Source organism: Rhinatrema bivittatum, chromosome 16, assembly GCF_901001135.1.
Source record: "Rhinatrema bivittatum chromosome 16, aRhiBiv1.1, whole genome shotgun sequence".
NCBI classification, from domain to species: Eukaryota; Metazoa; Chordata; class Amphibia; order Gymnophiona; family Rhinatrematidae; genus Rhinatrema; species Rhinatrema bivittatum.
In genome coordinates this window covers 17,626,765-17,644,123 of record NC_042630.1, presented here as the reverse complement: position 1 = coordinate 17,644,123, position 17,359 = coordinate 17,626,765, and the positions used below count along the sequence as shown (strand labels likewise).

At 38.5% G+C, this 17,359-nt stretch overlaps 1 protein-coding gene across 1 annotated transcript in view; it reads left to right on the top strand.

The window, feature by feature from the left end:
- The window catches only part of TNFSF13 (TNF superfamily member 13), a 47,886-nt gene that overhangs the window by 6,903 nt on the left and 23,624 nt on the right, over positions 1 to 17,359 (top strand). Inside the window, exon 3 of the mRNA XM_029581638.1 lies at positions 6,598 to 6,645. Within this exon, the coding sequence (XP_029437498.1) occupies positions 6,598 to 6,645 (48 nt within the window). The remainder of the gene's footprint in view (positions 1 to 6,597; positions 6,646 to 17,359) is intronic.

The window sequence follows — 17,359 nt, the reverse complement described above, 5'->3', positions numbered from 1 at the left end:
TGTGTCTGGCAGTGGAAGGTGTTTGTGCTGCTGTTACTGTGAGGTGACACCAGAATTTGAAAATATCTTTTAGTATGATGAGCTGTAAGGGAAACATCCAAGCTCCATTGTTTGGGGGAATTTCAGTGGATGCATAGATTTACAGAACTGGAGGTGCAGGATTTGTATTGACATTCTGTCCCTTCCTATATATTCCAGACTTCACTCTCATAGCCATATAGAATTAGTTGAATGAGGTTATCAAATAATTTTATAGTAGTTTTACTAGAAGTGTGAAACTGGCCAGCTTTTTAAAATTACGCAGAAGACCCTTTGGACTTTTTAATTAACACTTTTTTTTATAACCAATTTTAAAGCAGGATCCATGCTATAGAGGTGGGTGTGATGAAGAAATGTTATTTTGGCTCCCTCCTCAAAATTCTTCTGTCTAGAGACGCCACTGATTTTCTGTGACCTTAAGCATTAGTACAAGAAGGATTAAGGGGGGGATGCTGGAGAGGCACACAAATACATTGGCTCCCGGGTGCCGGAGACCATTGGTACGCCATTGGGTGCGAGCCATATGGGGCCACAAGCGGTGGCCAAGAGGAGTGGAGATTTGGCGGGCTGTGAGCAGTGCCTAACCTGCTCACGACCCAGAAAACCACACAGTCAGTGGGCGTGATCGAGAATGAGGTAGAAGTCGAGGCCGAGACTGGCGGGGTGGCAGCACAACCGGGGGAGGGGGGGCACAAGGGAGAAGGCTCGCCTAGGGCTCCTAATCCCCTTGCACCGGCCCTGCATGAAACGGAATCTAGGTTCTGGCTAGGCAGAGTTAAATAGGGCTGGAGCTTGGGTGTGGTGCAAGCAACAAGGCGAAACTTGGCAAGGCTGAAGATAAAGCTCACTGATGGAGAGGAAGCTGCACCATAGCTGAGTCAGGTGGCCAGTTAGGAGATGGCTCGAGTAGCTCAGAACAGAGCTCACTGGAGGCCTCTCCTAGAGAGGTGTCACAGCAGATTGGATCAGGGCACAATGAGGCTGCATGGAAGGGAAAAAAACAATACAGGTGTGCTTTGCATTCTTCTTCACACCACGTGCCTGTTTCAATGGAAAACTATCCCTTACTTATGGCAATGAAATGAGCATGGCAATTTATATGCTGTTGGTGGGGGAATCTCTTGGCTGTCCTCTGCACTACTTCCTTTTAGTAGGAAATCCTAGCTTTGCTCCAGAGATGCAACATAGCATCTTTCATCTTTGGAATGATTATGGGCTCACTAGTTTATCACATTTATTTTGTCCTACAACTGAAACAGCTTTCTTGTTTAATCAATTGAAAAAGATGTTTCTATTCCCAATAAACATTTCTATGCTTACCTACAGGCTAGTCATTTTTTATTTAAGGTGAAATGTATTGGTCCTTGGGCATTTAGCTCTGATTCTCTGGCGAATTTAATTCTTAGCACTGATTCTCAAGCAAATAAATTAGCCTGCTGGTATAGACTTAGACTGGAAAAATCTAATGACATAGCCCTACAGGTCCTAGCACTGAAATGGTCTACAGACATGGGTATCATAATAGGGGTGACATGTTTGGAAAAATTTTAGAATTTAAATATCATACTCTTGCTTCCCAATTTTTGAGAAATATAGTTTAAAATGTTGCATAGGAGCTACTATGATGTTACTAAAGTACATAAAATGGGGCTACAAGATAATGATGATTGTATAAAATGTCATATTGTTAAAGGATCATTTACTTGTAGTTTTCTTCAATGTTAGACTATATACCTACTGGGAAAAAGTGATTATAACTACAGAACATGTTGTGAAGATTAAACATCCTTTTACAGCTTACTGTTTATTGCTGAGCTCCTTAGACTGGATTGATGGTGCATCCAAAGGTTATGTTCAATTCATACAGATGCTCTTTTAGTTGCATGCCTGGGTATATTGAAACATTGTTTGGATAAAAAAAACCCTTCCGCTCTAACTGTGGTTCATTCACATGCTGGATTGGGCATTTTTAATACAAATGGATGCCAAACTGTCACACTAACTATTGTCTAAAGACTTCCAGAAAGTTTGGGAAGTCTTGTTTAAAATGACACCTCAAAAATATAATAAATAGTCGATACATGGGAAATTGGCTTACATAATTGTTAGGTATGTATGGGGATGAATGGTTGTACTGTCTTTGCTTGCTACTAATGCAGTATGTGATGTTCTAACAAAAAGGGATGCATATCTTAGTCTTCATTATGTCCTTATGTAATTAATATTGTTATGTGGATTCTATACTGTGATTGCATCTTTGATTAAATACAATTTTTAAAAAGTCAGGCTTTGCTAGCTTTTGAAAGCTAAAACAGACCCCTATCAATCTCAATTCCTTAGGGATTTTATTTCAAGCAGCTGGATGAACACAAGAGAAGGCCTTCCTTCTAGTATCCATCAATTTGGTTTCTTTCAAGGATGGGAAACATAGGAGGGCTTTCTGAGAAGAACAAACAATTCTAGTTGGAGTATATGTCTGTAAGCAAATATTCAACATACTGGTCTCTTAAATGCATAGTTTTAAAGACCAAGGATAAAATCTTAAATTGCACCCTAAAGACTGCTGAGAGCCAATATAAAATCTCCAGCACTATTGAAACATGGCCCCCTAGCCTTAAGTCCCAGCAGTATATGAACAGCAGTATTTTCTTGAGTTGCAATCTAGCTAATATTAAAAAACAGAAGTGGTCACATTTTTTTAAAAAGAAAACTACTGGTTAAAAACTGGCAGGCACCAATAATGATTTAATCTACTTCGGAATCAACATACTGGGATCCTCTGGTAAATTTTAAGAAGAATGTGCCATCAAAAAGTTAACTCTGTACCTCAGTCATATTAATGTGTCCAGAATAACCACCCCACCAGCTTTGTCTGCAGATTTTATTATGATCAAATGGACTTCAATGAAATAACAGAAGATGATGCCAAACGTGTCAAATCATTAAGTATTAGTTTCTCAAAAGTAACACTTTATAGGGTCTATGGTTCCCAATGGGGACCATGCAGATTTACGGGAGATAATAGTTCTTTCACATGGTTGTTGGTGAAAATATGATTTTCAGTAAACTGAGAAATTTCTATACACAAATTTGTATATTAAAAGGAACATAAGTCATTGCAGAGACTTATTTATTTAAAGTATTTTCTATACAGTTGCTAAGTTTTATATACCATCGCAACGGTTTACATGTAGGCACATAAGTAAGTTTGGAGTAAGCGTACTATAGTACATTCTAACAGGTGCCATTAAGTTTCGGTTACATTCAATCATAAAAATACATACAAATGTTTAGTGATGTAGGTCCTGGCCAGGTGTACCTAAAAGGTACTTTTACAGGTAAAAAAAAAAATAAAAAATCACATTTACTGTTATATTATTACATTCATTGTGTACTTAATTTGTTAAAATATTGTAATGCACATTTATGAGAATAGTGCTGTGTGCCGGTGCTCTTCTGTTTATTCCAATGTATTTTCTATTCTCCAGTCTCTTTATAAAAGGCTTGTTGAAAAAGCCATGTCTTTAGACTTCTCTTGAATGTTTTGGGGTCTCTCTGTAATCTGATCTCCAAAGGCATTGTGTTCCAGAGTGTGGGTCCTGCTAAAGACAATGCCCTTTCTCTTACCTGGGTTAGTTTCGCTGTCTTGACTGAGGGAATGGTTAAGAGAGCTTTGTTTGCTGAATGAAGGTTCCTGTGTGGTACGTGTACCCGTAGTGCAGTGTTTAGCCAGTCCGCTTTTTCATCATGTATTAGTTTATGTATGGTGCATAGTGCTTTGTATTTTATTCTTTGTTCTATAGGTAGCCAGTGAAGTTCGGCCAGAGTTTCAGTTATATGGTCTCTTCTTCTTTTTCCAGTTAGTATTTGCTGTGTTTTGTAGAATTTGAAGTGGTCTTATTGTTGTATTTTGGAGTCCTAGAAAAAGTGCATTACAGTAATCAGTACTGACGAAAACTAGTGCCTGAAGCACTGTTCTGAAATCTGCAGGAGTTAGTAACGGTTTAAGTTTTCTGAGGATCATGAGTTTAGCATAGCCTTCTTTTACTTTTAGCAATATGTGTTGTTTTAGATTAATTTCGGGGTCCATTATTATTCCAAGGTTCCTTACTTTTTCCACTTGTTCTATTTTCTGGTTGTTTTTGAGTATTATTGGGGTTTGAATGATTTCGATATTTTTTCTTTCTAAGTGTAGAAATTCCGTTTTTTCAATATTGATCACTAGTTCCATTTGGTTTAATAGTTGTTTTATGATATCTAGGTACATGTTAGCTAGGTTTAATGTTTTTTCTATTGTGTTGTCGATTGGTAGAATTAATTGAATATCATCTGCATAGATGTAATGTATGATTCCTAATCCTGCTAGTAGATGGCATAATGGAAGCATGTATATGTTAAAAAGGGTTGCGGACAAGGCTGTTCCCTGCGGTACACCTGTTTCAAGAACAAATTTGTCTGATAGTGTGTTGTTGATCTGAACTTGAAAGAACCTATTTTTTAGATATGAGCTGAACTAGTTTATTGTTTTTGTGTAGTCCAATCTCTTGTAGTCTTTTTAGTAGAATTTTATGGGTTACTGTGTCAAAGGCTGCTGATAAGTCTAACATTATTAGAATGTATTGTTTTCCACTGTCAAAACCTCTTAGGATGTTGTCTGTGAGAGGAGTAGTGTTTCTATACTGTAGTGTTTGCGAAATCCATGTTGTGACGGATATAGTAAGTTATTGTTATCAAGGTGTTCCGCTAGTTGTTTCTGTACCGTTTTTTCTATTAATTTGGCTAATAAGGGTAGATTTGAGACTGGATGGTAGTTGTTTAGGATCAGGGGTTCACTGTTTTCTCTTTATGATTGGTTTTCTAATTGCTCCTTTTAGTAAATCTGGAATTGTTCCTTCTTTTAGGGATAGGTTTATAATCTTAGCTAAGGTTTGGGAGACTGTGTTGGCTTCTTTTTTTATGTCAAATGTTGGTATTGTGTCGATTTTGTGTGAAACCGGGTTTAGATTTTTTAGTATGGTTTCTACTTCTAGCTCTGATATTTCAGTGAATGAGGACCATTGAGTAACGTCTCTTTTTTGCAATTTAATTTCTTGTTTGGAAGTTTGGATCTTAAGTTTGTAATTTTGTCGCTGAAGAATTTAGCTATTTCGTTGCATTTTGATTCTGGTAGACTTAGGGGTGGTTCTTGTTTTGTCATTGGTGAGATTTGCTACTATGGAGAATAAGGTTCTTGGGTTGTTAGCGAACTTCTCAATTTTGTTGGTGTAGTATTCTTTTTTAACTGTCAGGATTAAATTTTTGTAAAAGGCAAGATGTTTTCTGAATTTGGTTAGGGTTTCAGTTGTTTTGAGCTTTCTCCATTTTTTCTCTATTTTCCTGAGAGTTCTTTTTGCATCTTTTACTGTTTCGTTGTGCCAGGGATTAACTTGTTTCACTTCTTTTTTTACACATTACTTTGGGGTTTATTTCATCTGCTATCCTTTTGGTTGAGTCGAACCATGCTTCCGTTGCGGAGCTGCAGTTATTATAGTCAATATTTGTGAGTTTTTCCTCTAGTTTGTCTCTTAGTTTTTCAATATTATAGGGTGGACGGTACTTGAATTCTATCGGTTTATGATTTAGTTTCGTTTAAGGAATTTAACGTTGGAATGAATCAGGAAATGGTCTGACCAAGGTATTTGAGTGTAGTCAGTTTTAACATGTTCTAAACATTTGTGGTTGATGAAGGTGAGATCGAGAGAGTATCCCGCTTTGTGTGTTGAGTTGTTTGTTATTAATGAGAAACCTAATGTTGCCATAGTGTCTAACAGTGTCTGGCATGTATCAGTTAACGGGTGGACGTCCATGTGAAGATTAAAGTTGCCTAGCACTATGGAGGGTTTAGCTATGTTTAAGTGTGTTGTAAGAAACTCGATAAATGGTGAGATATTTAATTCAAGGAGGGTGGGTAGACAGTAAATGAGGCATATTTGTATGTTGTTAGTGTCAAAGATGGCGATTTCATGATTTGTAGGGGGAGTTATTGGAATTTATTCAGAAGATGGAGCTCATATGGAGATAAAATTCTCTATAACATCTATATCACTAGAAGATGGGTTTCGGACCTTGAACTTAACTAATATTGTAGTTGTCTCTTGATTATATTCATATATCACACTGTAACCAACCCAGGATAAATTCTTCAGGAAGTGTTACAGAATGTTGTAACATAGTTCTCAAAATTCTGTTGTACACGTATGTTTTTTAAAATATAATTTACAATATTTAATATGGAAAAATAATCACCTTTAAATGCTAACTTGTTCTTTTTTTCATTTTTTTCCTTTTTCTGTTCTGTATTTTTCTCCATTTTTTCCTCCTTTTTTGTTTTCCACTGCATACCAAAATCTCTCCTTCCCCCCCCCCCCATTTTCTCCATAAGCCTTTTATCCCTCTCACTCCACCTACGCCCCCCACACTCTTGCAGGCCTTCTTTCCCTCTCTCAACTGTGTTTGTCCAAGCCAGTCTCATTGAACTTAGAACTACATAACCAGAATGTCTTTCTTGTCTGTTCACAGAGAGACACTCAGTCATCCACTTGAGTCCGGCTTCCATATTTAGTCATGGTGAGTGTTGCCATCTTTCACAAGCAGAAAGATCACTGTAAAATTGTAGAAAAGAAAATCCCATTGAGATTTTGCTGAAAGGGATTTTTACTTAGGATTTGCAGTATTCTAGAGGTTTACTGAAAGGGAAACCTACACTGAGAATTTGTGTCCCTTATGATCAAAGGCTGAACAGGTTAGAGCTCTTCAGGTTGGAGAAGAGACTGAGGAGATAGGATAAAATTATGAATGGTGTGGAACAGGTAAATATCAAATACTTATTTACAAATAGTACTAGATCTAGGGGGCACTCCATGAAACTAACTGCTATCAGATTTAAAACAAACTTGAGAAAGTACTTTTTAAGCTGTGGAATTTGTTGCTATAGGATGTGGTCAAAGTTAATGACATTCTAAGGCCCTAAAAGCTAGATTTATTTATTTATTTAACACTTTTCTATACCGACCTTCATAGATAAAAACCATATCGGATCGGTTTACATCGAACAGGGTAAAAAACTGTAGTGACAACTAACGTAAATCAACAAATGGTGTGGAAGAGGCAAAGTTACATTCAACAGGGAGTAAGAACTTGGAGGCTTAATCAGCTGGAAAGATAGGTTAGAGCAGGCAGCAAATGTAAAAGATCAAATGTAAAAGCACCATATCATAAAACAATTACCAGTAATTTTTTTTTATTTTCACATAAAGGACATTAATTATAGAAAAACAAAATAATCATATTTTCATATATTTAAAGGCAAAATTGTAAAAATAGAATACTTATCTAACTAAAACATGCTTTGCAATATGCCTGTTTATATTATAAAAGTTTCAAATTAACATACTTTTGTCTATGGTTTCTTAATTAGAAGATATGAAAACTTTATATCTGCAGCAGCACAAAAGCAGTTACATCCTGCAGTATGTCTGTATATCACATTCATTTTAACACTATTACTATTTAAAGGGGATATTATATACTAACATCACTCCTAGGACAAGTTCCATACAAGTATGAACTTGGTAGGATTCCTTACATTTTTCCTGATTTTATCAGCAATTAGATTATTTACTTAAGTCACAAAGATATGGTAAGAATTTTACCAGTAGCTGCTGACTTAGTAAACTGATAGCAGACTTACTTATAGAAATACTCATTTCACAAGAGTGACATTATCTTTCATTTTGTTCTCATTCCTAGTCTCCCACTTGTCAATAATGAAAAATTAGCAAAGGGGAGGAGGATGGTATTTGTGTAGCCAGATGTGTATATTTTTATCCTGTTTGAGCAAAAATGTTGATTTTGTAGAGAAAGCAAGTTTGCTTACTATAAATGGTGTTTTCCATAGATAGGATGAATTGGTCATGCTCTGTGGGTAACGTCATCAGACAGCACTGGACGGAATTGTCTCCAACTAGTAGAGCTTTGAGCTCCACTGAGCATGTGCAGGAGTTCCTGTGCGGGCATTGCTTCTAGAATCTCCTCAATCTATTTCAAAGCTTATGGAATAGTTGGTCTGCTATTCAGGTTGAAGGGTGGGTATCACATGACTAATTCATCTTATCTATGGAAAAAAAAACTGTTTACAGTAAGCAAACTAGCTTTTTTTCCCATTGATAAGCAGGGGGGAGTCCCAAGCTGAAAATTAAAGCGTAGTGTTTAGATAAAAATTAGCAACCTGGACTCTACCATGGAGAACAGACTATTTGGAAACTATGTGGTGCAAGACTACATGTCCTACTGTATTATCTGTGGCAGCTAGAGCATCTAGGCAGTAGTGAGATGTGAAGGTATAGACCAATGACCAAGTTGCTGCTTTGAAAATGTCTTCTATGGGAATTTCTTTTAGATGTGCTATGGATGAAGCTGTTGCTCTTACTTGATGAGCTTTAACTGGACTGATGAGCTGAAGTTCATTCACTGCGTAGTAATGCTATATGCAAGATGTTATCTAACTGAACAATGTTCTCTTTGTCACAACCATGCCCAAACTATTTGGATCATATGATACAGAACTGGGATGCTCTCCTATGGGTTTGCATTCTGCGTTTGTAATATGCTAAAGTTGACTTAGAAAATAGCCACTGCTATTACTAGCATCAGTAGTGTGGGATATACTTAGTTTTTGGGTACTTGTACCTGGATTGGCCACTGTTGGAAACAGGATGCTGGGCTTGATGGACCCTTTGTCTAACCCAGTATGGCAATTTCTTATGTTCTATATTCTTAAAGCTCTTTTGCAGTCCAAAGTGTGCAGCATCTTCTCACCTTCATGTGCATGCAGTTTTGGGTAAAACATTGGAAGCACAATTGATTGGTTTATGCGAAAAACAGACACTACCTTTTAGCAAAAATTTTGGATGTTTTCTGAGTACCGTTTTATCATGGAAAAATTGCATGTAAGGTGAACAATGAACCAAAGCTCGCAGTTCACTAATTGTTCTAATAGATGTGACCACAACTAGAAAGAGAAGTTTCCATGTTAGATACTTTAGAGATGCAGTTTCCATAGGTTCAAATGGAGCTTTCATTAGTGAGGAAAGAACTATGTTGATGTCCCAGGGGATTGGCAATTTTTTTTTCATCGGCAGATGAAGATGTAGAAGTCCTTTCATGAATATGGAAACTGGAGCTTCATTTTATAGAGAATGATAGGCTGCAATGGCACTTAGGTATACTCGTACAGATGTGGTTGCTAATTCCAATTGAAAAAGATGGTGAAGATCTGAACCTCGATATTTACTGTCATAAGTGAAGGGGTTGAGGTTATACGTGGTGCACCAGTTTGAGTACCGTTTCCATTTTAAAAAGTAATTGCATCTTGTGGATTGTTTTCTTGCTGAAAGCAATATGTTTTGTATAGGTTCTGATAGGGACCACTGAGCTAGGATTGTGAGTTCAACATCCAAGCAGTGACATTCAATGTCAGTTGCATTGGATATAGTAGGAAACTTTCCTCTTGAGCGAGGAGTGTTGGGCTGCATCTCAGACAAACTGGTGGTTTGGCAGAGATGTGTACCAGATATGCATACCACAGTTGTCTCAGCCAAGAGTAGACTATTAGGCCTCCATGATTGAACAACTGCAGAAATCGCTTGCTACAGCAGAATAGAATACACTAGACCTAGCTGATAAATTGGAAGCCCTTGAAAATAGATTGAGGTGCTGCAATTTGTGCATTAGAAGTATCCTAGAGTCCCTGGACTACATGGACAGCAAAAATGTAGTAATTGCAGTCTGTAAAGCGATTTTGGAATCAGCAGATCCATCAAAAAAAGATCTAGAAATTATGGTGGTAGTGCTCACAGATGTTTGGGGGCTCCCAGGATAATAAGCCGTGCAATATTATTGCATGTTTTTATGACTTTCTAGTCAAAGAATTAATGCTATCTTCTGTGAGGAAATTGGGCAACTTTTGAGCTGGTAAGGATACACTGTAGAACTGTTTCAAGACCTGTCCCCAGTAACCATTAATAAACGCAGAGAGCTGCAGGATGCCACTGCCCTTCTTCAGAAAGAGCATATTAAAAACTGCTGGGTTTTTCCCTTTGGATGATTATTTACCATCAGTGGAATCTCCTCTAGAGTAAAAACTGTGAGTAAAGCAGCAAAGATCTTAAATGCAGCAGGGCTCTCTTTAAGAGTTCCTAATGTTTCACGTAGAAAAACTAATTTTCTAAAATTACATTGAGTGACTAGAGGTCATCTGCAGAGGAATTCTAGAGACTTATCTCCTTGTGATGTGAACACTTAACAGGAGAGAATAAAAAAAAAAGTCATCTCTCTTTGTCATGTTATGGAAGAAAGGTTCAGACTCTCATAAAAGTATGGTCTTATTAGTCTAAGATCTCTGGTGGATGTTTTATTTTGTTTATATTATCTTTGCTTTTCTTTTTATAATACACTCTTCTACCTTTTTATTTTACATTTTGTTTCCTGAGGATTTATATCAGGCGTTCTTGTTATTGCAGTAATTCAGGGTGTGCTGCCTTCAATATGGCGTTGCCATTCCTCCAGGAGGAGTTAACCTGTTTGGAGTTTTTACAAGTCTGGGAGAGATCGGGAAGGGAGGGTGGGGGGTTGGGAGGATCTAATACTGAACATAAGGTGTTACATATTCTATTGAAGTATTGAGGACTGATATTGAGAGAGCTCAGTTGGTGTTTATATTATGTCTGTAGACAAGTGTCTCCTCTTATTTTCTTATGGTTGCTTGGGCAATGTGAGTTTACCTTAGTATTGATTATAAGGGGGGTGGTAACTATAAGCATATCTATGCAACCTTTGGACTTCTGCAACTATTGGATATCTTACAATACGTATTGTTTCCCTTAATGTAAAAGGATTAAACTCCCCTCTTAAGAGACAACTGTTATTTAAGGAAGCTTTTCAATTGAAGGCCTCAGTCCTATTTATTCAAGAGACCCACCTGAGGAACAGAGATGAACATTTACTGGTATCCAAACGTTTCATCTATATATTTGGCTTCTGGTACTAAAACTAATAAACATGCTGGGGTGAGTATGTTATTTTTCAAGGGCTTCAATATGTCTATGAAAGTGGTCCACAGGGATGAAAGGTGGGTGTATTCTGTTGATGGTAACAATTCATTCAGAGATTTTTACATTTGTTAATGTTTATGCTCCTAATTCAAATCAGGGATCTTTTTATAAAACCCTGCATGGGTTGTTACTAAAAGGGGTGGAGGGAAGTCTGATTCTAGGTGGTGATTTTAATAAAACCGGATTCCCACCTCTTGATAATTCGACTGGAGCTGACATGGTTTCCAAGGCTCATAGATTACATGTTACTAGACTTACTCAATCTTGAAATGTGATTGATTATATGGATGTTTTTACATCTCAAAGAATGGGATTATACGTTCTTCTCCTGACCTCATGTTTCCTCCTCTGGAATAGATTTTTTTTTTATTAAATAAGGCTTTGGTCCCTCATGTGGCAAAGGCAGAAATCTTTTCTATCATGTGGTCCGACCATACTTCTATATGGAAAAATCAATGATGGTTTATTGCAGGATGTTACTATATGTCAGCAGACTGAGAATGATATCAGAGTATCTGCAATTCAATAAATACCCTGATATCTCTCCTATAATCCTTTGGGATTGTATGAAGGCAGTTACTATAGAAACATATATAGAAACATAGAAATGACGGCAGAAGAAGACCAAACGGCCCATCCAGTCTGCCCAGCAAGCTTCACATTTTTTTTTCTCATACTTATCTGTTTCTCTTAGCTCTTTGGTTCTATTTCCCTTCCACCCCCACCATTAATGTAGAGAGCAGTGATGGAGCTGCAACCAAGTGAAATATCAAGCTTGATTAGTTATGGGTAGTAGGGGAAGTAACCGCCGCAATAAGCAAGCTACACCCATGCTTATTTGTTTTACCCAGACTGTGTTATTCAGCCCTTATTGGTTGTTTTTCTTCTCCCCTGCCGTTGAAGCAGGGAGCTATGCTGGATATGCGTATAGTATCAGTTTTTCTTCTCCCCTGCCGTTGAAGCAGAGAGCTATGCTGGATATGCGTGAAGTATCAGTTTTTCTTCTCCCCTGCCGTTGAAGCAGGATATGCATTGAAAGTGAAGTATCAGGCTTATTTGGTTTGGGGTAGTAACCGCCGTAACAAGCCAGCTACTCCCCGCTTTGTGAGTGCGAATCCTTTTTTCTTCTCCCCTGCTGTTGAAACAGAGAGCTATGCTGGATATGCATGAAGTATCAGTTTTTCTTCTCCCCTGCCGTTGAAGCAGAGAGCTATGCTGGATATGTGTGAAGTATCAGTTTTTCTTCTCCCCTGCCGTTGAAGCAGAGAGCTATGCTGGATATGCATTGAAAGTGAAGTATCAGGCTTATTAGATTTGGGGTAGTAACCGCCGTAACAAGCCAGCTACTCCCCACTTTGTGAGTGCGAATCCTTTTTTCCACATTTCCTCTTGCTGTTGTAGTCAGTTTATAGCCTTTGCCTCATCTAAAAAGAAAAAAAGGGAGAAAATTACGTTAGAGTTGACCCAATCTATTAGTCGATTGGAACAAATGCATAAAACTACTCTTAACTCTTAAGATACTGTTGAAACTAGATAAATTTAGAGATGAATTGTGCCTATTGCAGGTAGAAGAAATATCACATCATTTAGGTATTACTAAACAAGTTTTCTTTGAGTATGGTAATTAACCTAGTAAAATTTTGGCCCAGAAGCTAAGGAGGGAAATTTCTCAAAATTATAGGAAATATATAACTGATATTAAAAAGTGCTTCACCCAGTCTTATGAGGAATTGTATGCAGAAGATCTCTATACTCAAAACAAAGACCCAAATGTATAGTAAGTGTTAGAAACACAGAATAAAGATAAGTGCAAGGATAACCTTACTTAAGGATAACTTTCCTGGAACAATCACACAATATTAAGTCACCTAATGATTGCAAGGCCTTTTAATCACAAAGGCTTATCAGCACGATAACCAATTTATTTGATATTGTATGAAGGTTGACTAATTCCTCAATAGAGATATCCCGACTAGCAAGTATTATATATTCTGAAGATCTCTATACAACATAAGTATATAGCAGAATATATCTTATGAAGCCCAATTATATTTAAATAAGGAAATTACAGAACTGGAAATAGCTCAGACCATTAAGATCTTGAAATCAGGCAAGGCTTCTGGGCTAGATGGTTTCTCGGCCAATTTTTTATAAGAAATTGGCTTGCATGTATGACTAATTGCTGCAGGGAGGAGAACTAGCTGCTATTTCCAAGGTGGCTGGTATAACAATCTTGGCCAAGGAGGACAAGGAGCATATGCTCTGTGGGTCTTATAGACCCATTTCGCTTATAAATGTAGATGGTGACTGTTAAATTTGTCTTGGTGGGTTAAAAGTTAAAATCTCCCAACTCTTCTTTTTGCAGTGGTTGCGAAGAAAGCTTTCAATAGAGTCCACTGGCAATATTTGTTTAAGGTCTTGGAAAAAATGAATATTGGGAATAATTTTATCAGTTGGGTCCAAAAGTTGTATATGGCTCCTGAAGCCTATCTTAAAATTAATGGGGACTATTCGAACAACTTTTATATTAGGAGGGACAACAGGCAGGGATGTCCATTGTCTCCTTTCTTATTTGCTTTAGGGATGGAGCCATTCGCTGAACGAGTGCGACATAATATTGATTTTGGGGGTGTTATTTATTTATTTATTTATTTATTTATTTATTTAAAAGCTTTTATATACCGCGAATTGGTCAGTAGCCTGACCGTCTAAGCCAGGGGTCGGGAACCTTTTTGGCTGAGAGAGCCATGAACACCACATATTTTAAAATGTAATTCCGTAAGAGCCATACTAACTACAACCCCCCACCCTCCTGACTCCCCCAAGACCTACCAAATTAATTTACTACAAACCCCCATCCTCCTAACCACCCCCCCCCCCCCAAGACCTGCCAAAAGTCCCTGGTGATCCAGCGGGGGTCCAGGGCTCGCAGACAAATCTTTTATAAAAAAGTAAAAATCTAACAAAACCCCCCACCCTCCTGATGCCCCCCAAGACCTCCAAAATTAATTTACTACAACCCCCCACCCTCCTGACGCCCACCAAGACCTCCAAAATTAATTTACTACAACCCCCACCCTCCTGACCCCCCCAAGACCTGCCAAAAGTCCCTGGTGGTCCAGCGGGGGTCCAGGAGCGATCGCCTGGACTTGGGCTGTCGGCTGCCAGTAGTCAAAATGGCGCCGACGGCCCTTTGCCCTCACTATGTCACTGGGGTTGACCAATGGCAGCGGTAGCCCCTGTGACATAGTAAGGGCAAAGGGCCGTTGACGCCATTTTGATTACTGGCAGCCGATGGCCCTTTGCCCTTACTATGTCACGGGGCTACCACCGCCATTGGTCGACCCCAGTGACATAGTGAGGGCAAAGTGCCGTCGGCGCCATTTTGACTACTGGCAGCCGACAGCCCAAGTCCAGGAGATCGCTCCCGGACCCCCGCTGGACCACAAGGGACTTTTGGCAGGTCTTGGGGGGGTCAGGAGGGTGGGGGTTGTAGTAAATTAATTTTGGAGGTCTTGGGGGGCATCAGGAGGGTGGGGGATTTTGTTAGATTTTTACTTTTTTATTAAAGATTTGTCTGCGAGCCAGATGCAGCCATCAAAAGAGCCATAGGTTCCTGACCCCTGGTCTAAGCGGTTTACAATAAAACATTCATAATTAAAAGACAGGCTCAGGACTGAGCATTACAAAATAATTCTTTTTGCTGATGATCTTATATTCAAAATACCTAATCCTGAGTTCTCTCACTTTTATTATGAAGATAAAGAGATTTGGGAAAGTCTCTAGGTTTTGGGTAAATATGGATAAATCAGAGATTTTAAACATTTCAGTTCCCGAAGACTTAGCTTTGCATTTGAAATCACAGTTCCCATTTTATTTCTGAAAATTAGGTATCCCCAACCCTCCAGAAAGCTTTGGTTGATAAAGCACCAAGGCCTCCACCCTTGGAGACTTAGGCTTCCAAATGAGAGCAAAACATTTTTTGCAAGGCATTTTAAAATGCGTCAGACCATATGATCGGTATGGTTTCAAAGAGATAACATAGTCTAGGTAAAATATTCATTTTAATTGAGGCTACTCTTCCCAGCCATGATAAATTATGGTGTTCCCATTGCTTTAAATCTTGCGTAATAGATGAAAGTAAGGGAGTATAATTAAAATGAAACAGTTTCTCCATGGTATCGCCTATATAGATCCCTAAATATTTCAAGCAGTCGATGGACCACTTAAATGGGAACTGTGATTTCAAATGCAAAGCTAAGTCTTCGGGAACTGAAATGTTTAAAATCTCTGATTTTTGAATATCCATGTTTTAAGCTTGTATTTAAATCTCTTTCTGTTTGGTATCAAACGTAACATCTCAGGTAGGGAATTCCAAAGTTTTGGACCCACTATGGAAAACACACATCTCTTACATGCGTCAAGTGTGTGCTCCATATTGTGGAGACAATCAGTAGTCCTTTATTTTGAGATCTAAGTGTTCACTGTGGTGTGTGTAGTTGTAATGACATGCCTGTCACACTGGTGTTACTCAAATGAATGATTTTGAATATTAATGTTAATACTTTAAAATAGATTCCGGATTGTACTGGCAGCCAATGCAGTGAAATCATCTAGAGTGTAATGTGATTAAATTTCCTAGTTCCTAACAAAAGTCTTGCTGAGGCATTTTGTAGTACTTGTAATGGTTTTAAGAGACATGCGGGAAGACTGAGAAATAAGGAGTTACAGTAGTCTACGTTTGAGAAAATTAGAGTTTGCAATACAGTTTGGAAGTCGTCTAAAGTTAATAGAGGTTTCAACCGATGTAATATACGCAACTTGGCGTAGCCTGTCTTGTCTGATTTATTGATGTGCGTTTTCATCATAAGATTCTCATTTAACTGCACACCTAAATCCCGCACTTGAGTTGAGAGAGTAATTTGAAAGTTACCCAGGTCTAGAGCTGGTGGTTTAGCTATAGAAAAGTTTCTACTTAGCCAAAAGATTTCCATCTTTGTAAGGTTTAATGTTAGTTTAAGTTGCAATAGTTCCTGATGTATTGCTTTCATATAGGTTGAAAGTGTCAATACTGTGTTTTCAAATGATTTGGAGAATGGAATGTAAAACTGAATGTCGTCAGCATATAGGAAGAATGTAATTCCTAAATCCACCAGTAATTTGCACAGTGGGAGCATATAGATATTGAATAGTGTTGCTGAGCTTTGAGGGACCCCTTTATCAATATGGAAAGTATCAGATATGTGATTGCCCAGTTTTACTAGGAATATTCTATTAGATAGAAAGGAAGAGAACCATTTGAGAACACTACCTTCGATCTTAATGTTGCTCAACTAATGGCACAACAGCGTATGGTTCCACAGAGTCAAAGGCAGCTGTTAAGTCGATTAGTACGAGAAAATAAGATTCATCAACATCAAATCCTTGTAAAACAGAGTCCGTTAATGAGAGGAGTAGTGTCTCAGTTGAACAATGTTTCCTGAATCTGAATTGATTTGGGAAGAGAATATTTTGGTCTTCCAAGTGATTTACAAGTTGGGTTAATACTGCTTTTTCAAGTACTTTTGATAGGATGCTGGGCTTGATGGACACTTAGTCTGACCCAATATGGTATGTTCTTATGTAAAAGACAGATTAGATATTGGACAATAGTTGTCCCAATCGTCAATTCTACCAGTTTTATTTTTGGAATCTGCTTTATCACAGCTTGTTTTAATCCATGTGGTACAATTCCTTCTGATAGAGAATGATTAAGATTGTGATTGTCAGACTGATAACATAGGGGTAGATTTTATAATTTTGCGCGAGCACGTACTTTTGTTCGTGCACCAGGCGCGAACAAAACTACGCTGGATTTTATAAGATACGCGCGTATCTTATAAAATCCGGGGTTGGCGCGCGCAAGGGGGTGCACATTTGTGCAACCTGCGCGCGCCGAGCCCAGCGCGCGCTGCCTGTTCCCTCCGAGGCCGCTCCGAAATCGGAGCGGCCTCGGAGGGAACTTTTCTTCGCCCCACCCCCCCGGCCCTATCTAAACCCCCCCCCCCCTTACCTTTGTTGGCAGATTTATGCCTGCTGAAAGCAGATGTAAATCTGCGCGCGCCAGCGGGCTGCTGGCGCGCCATCACCCAACCCGGGGGCTGGTCCAGAGGCCTCGACCACGCCCCCGG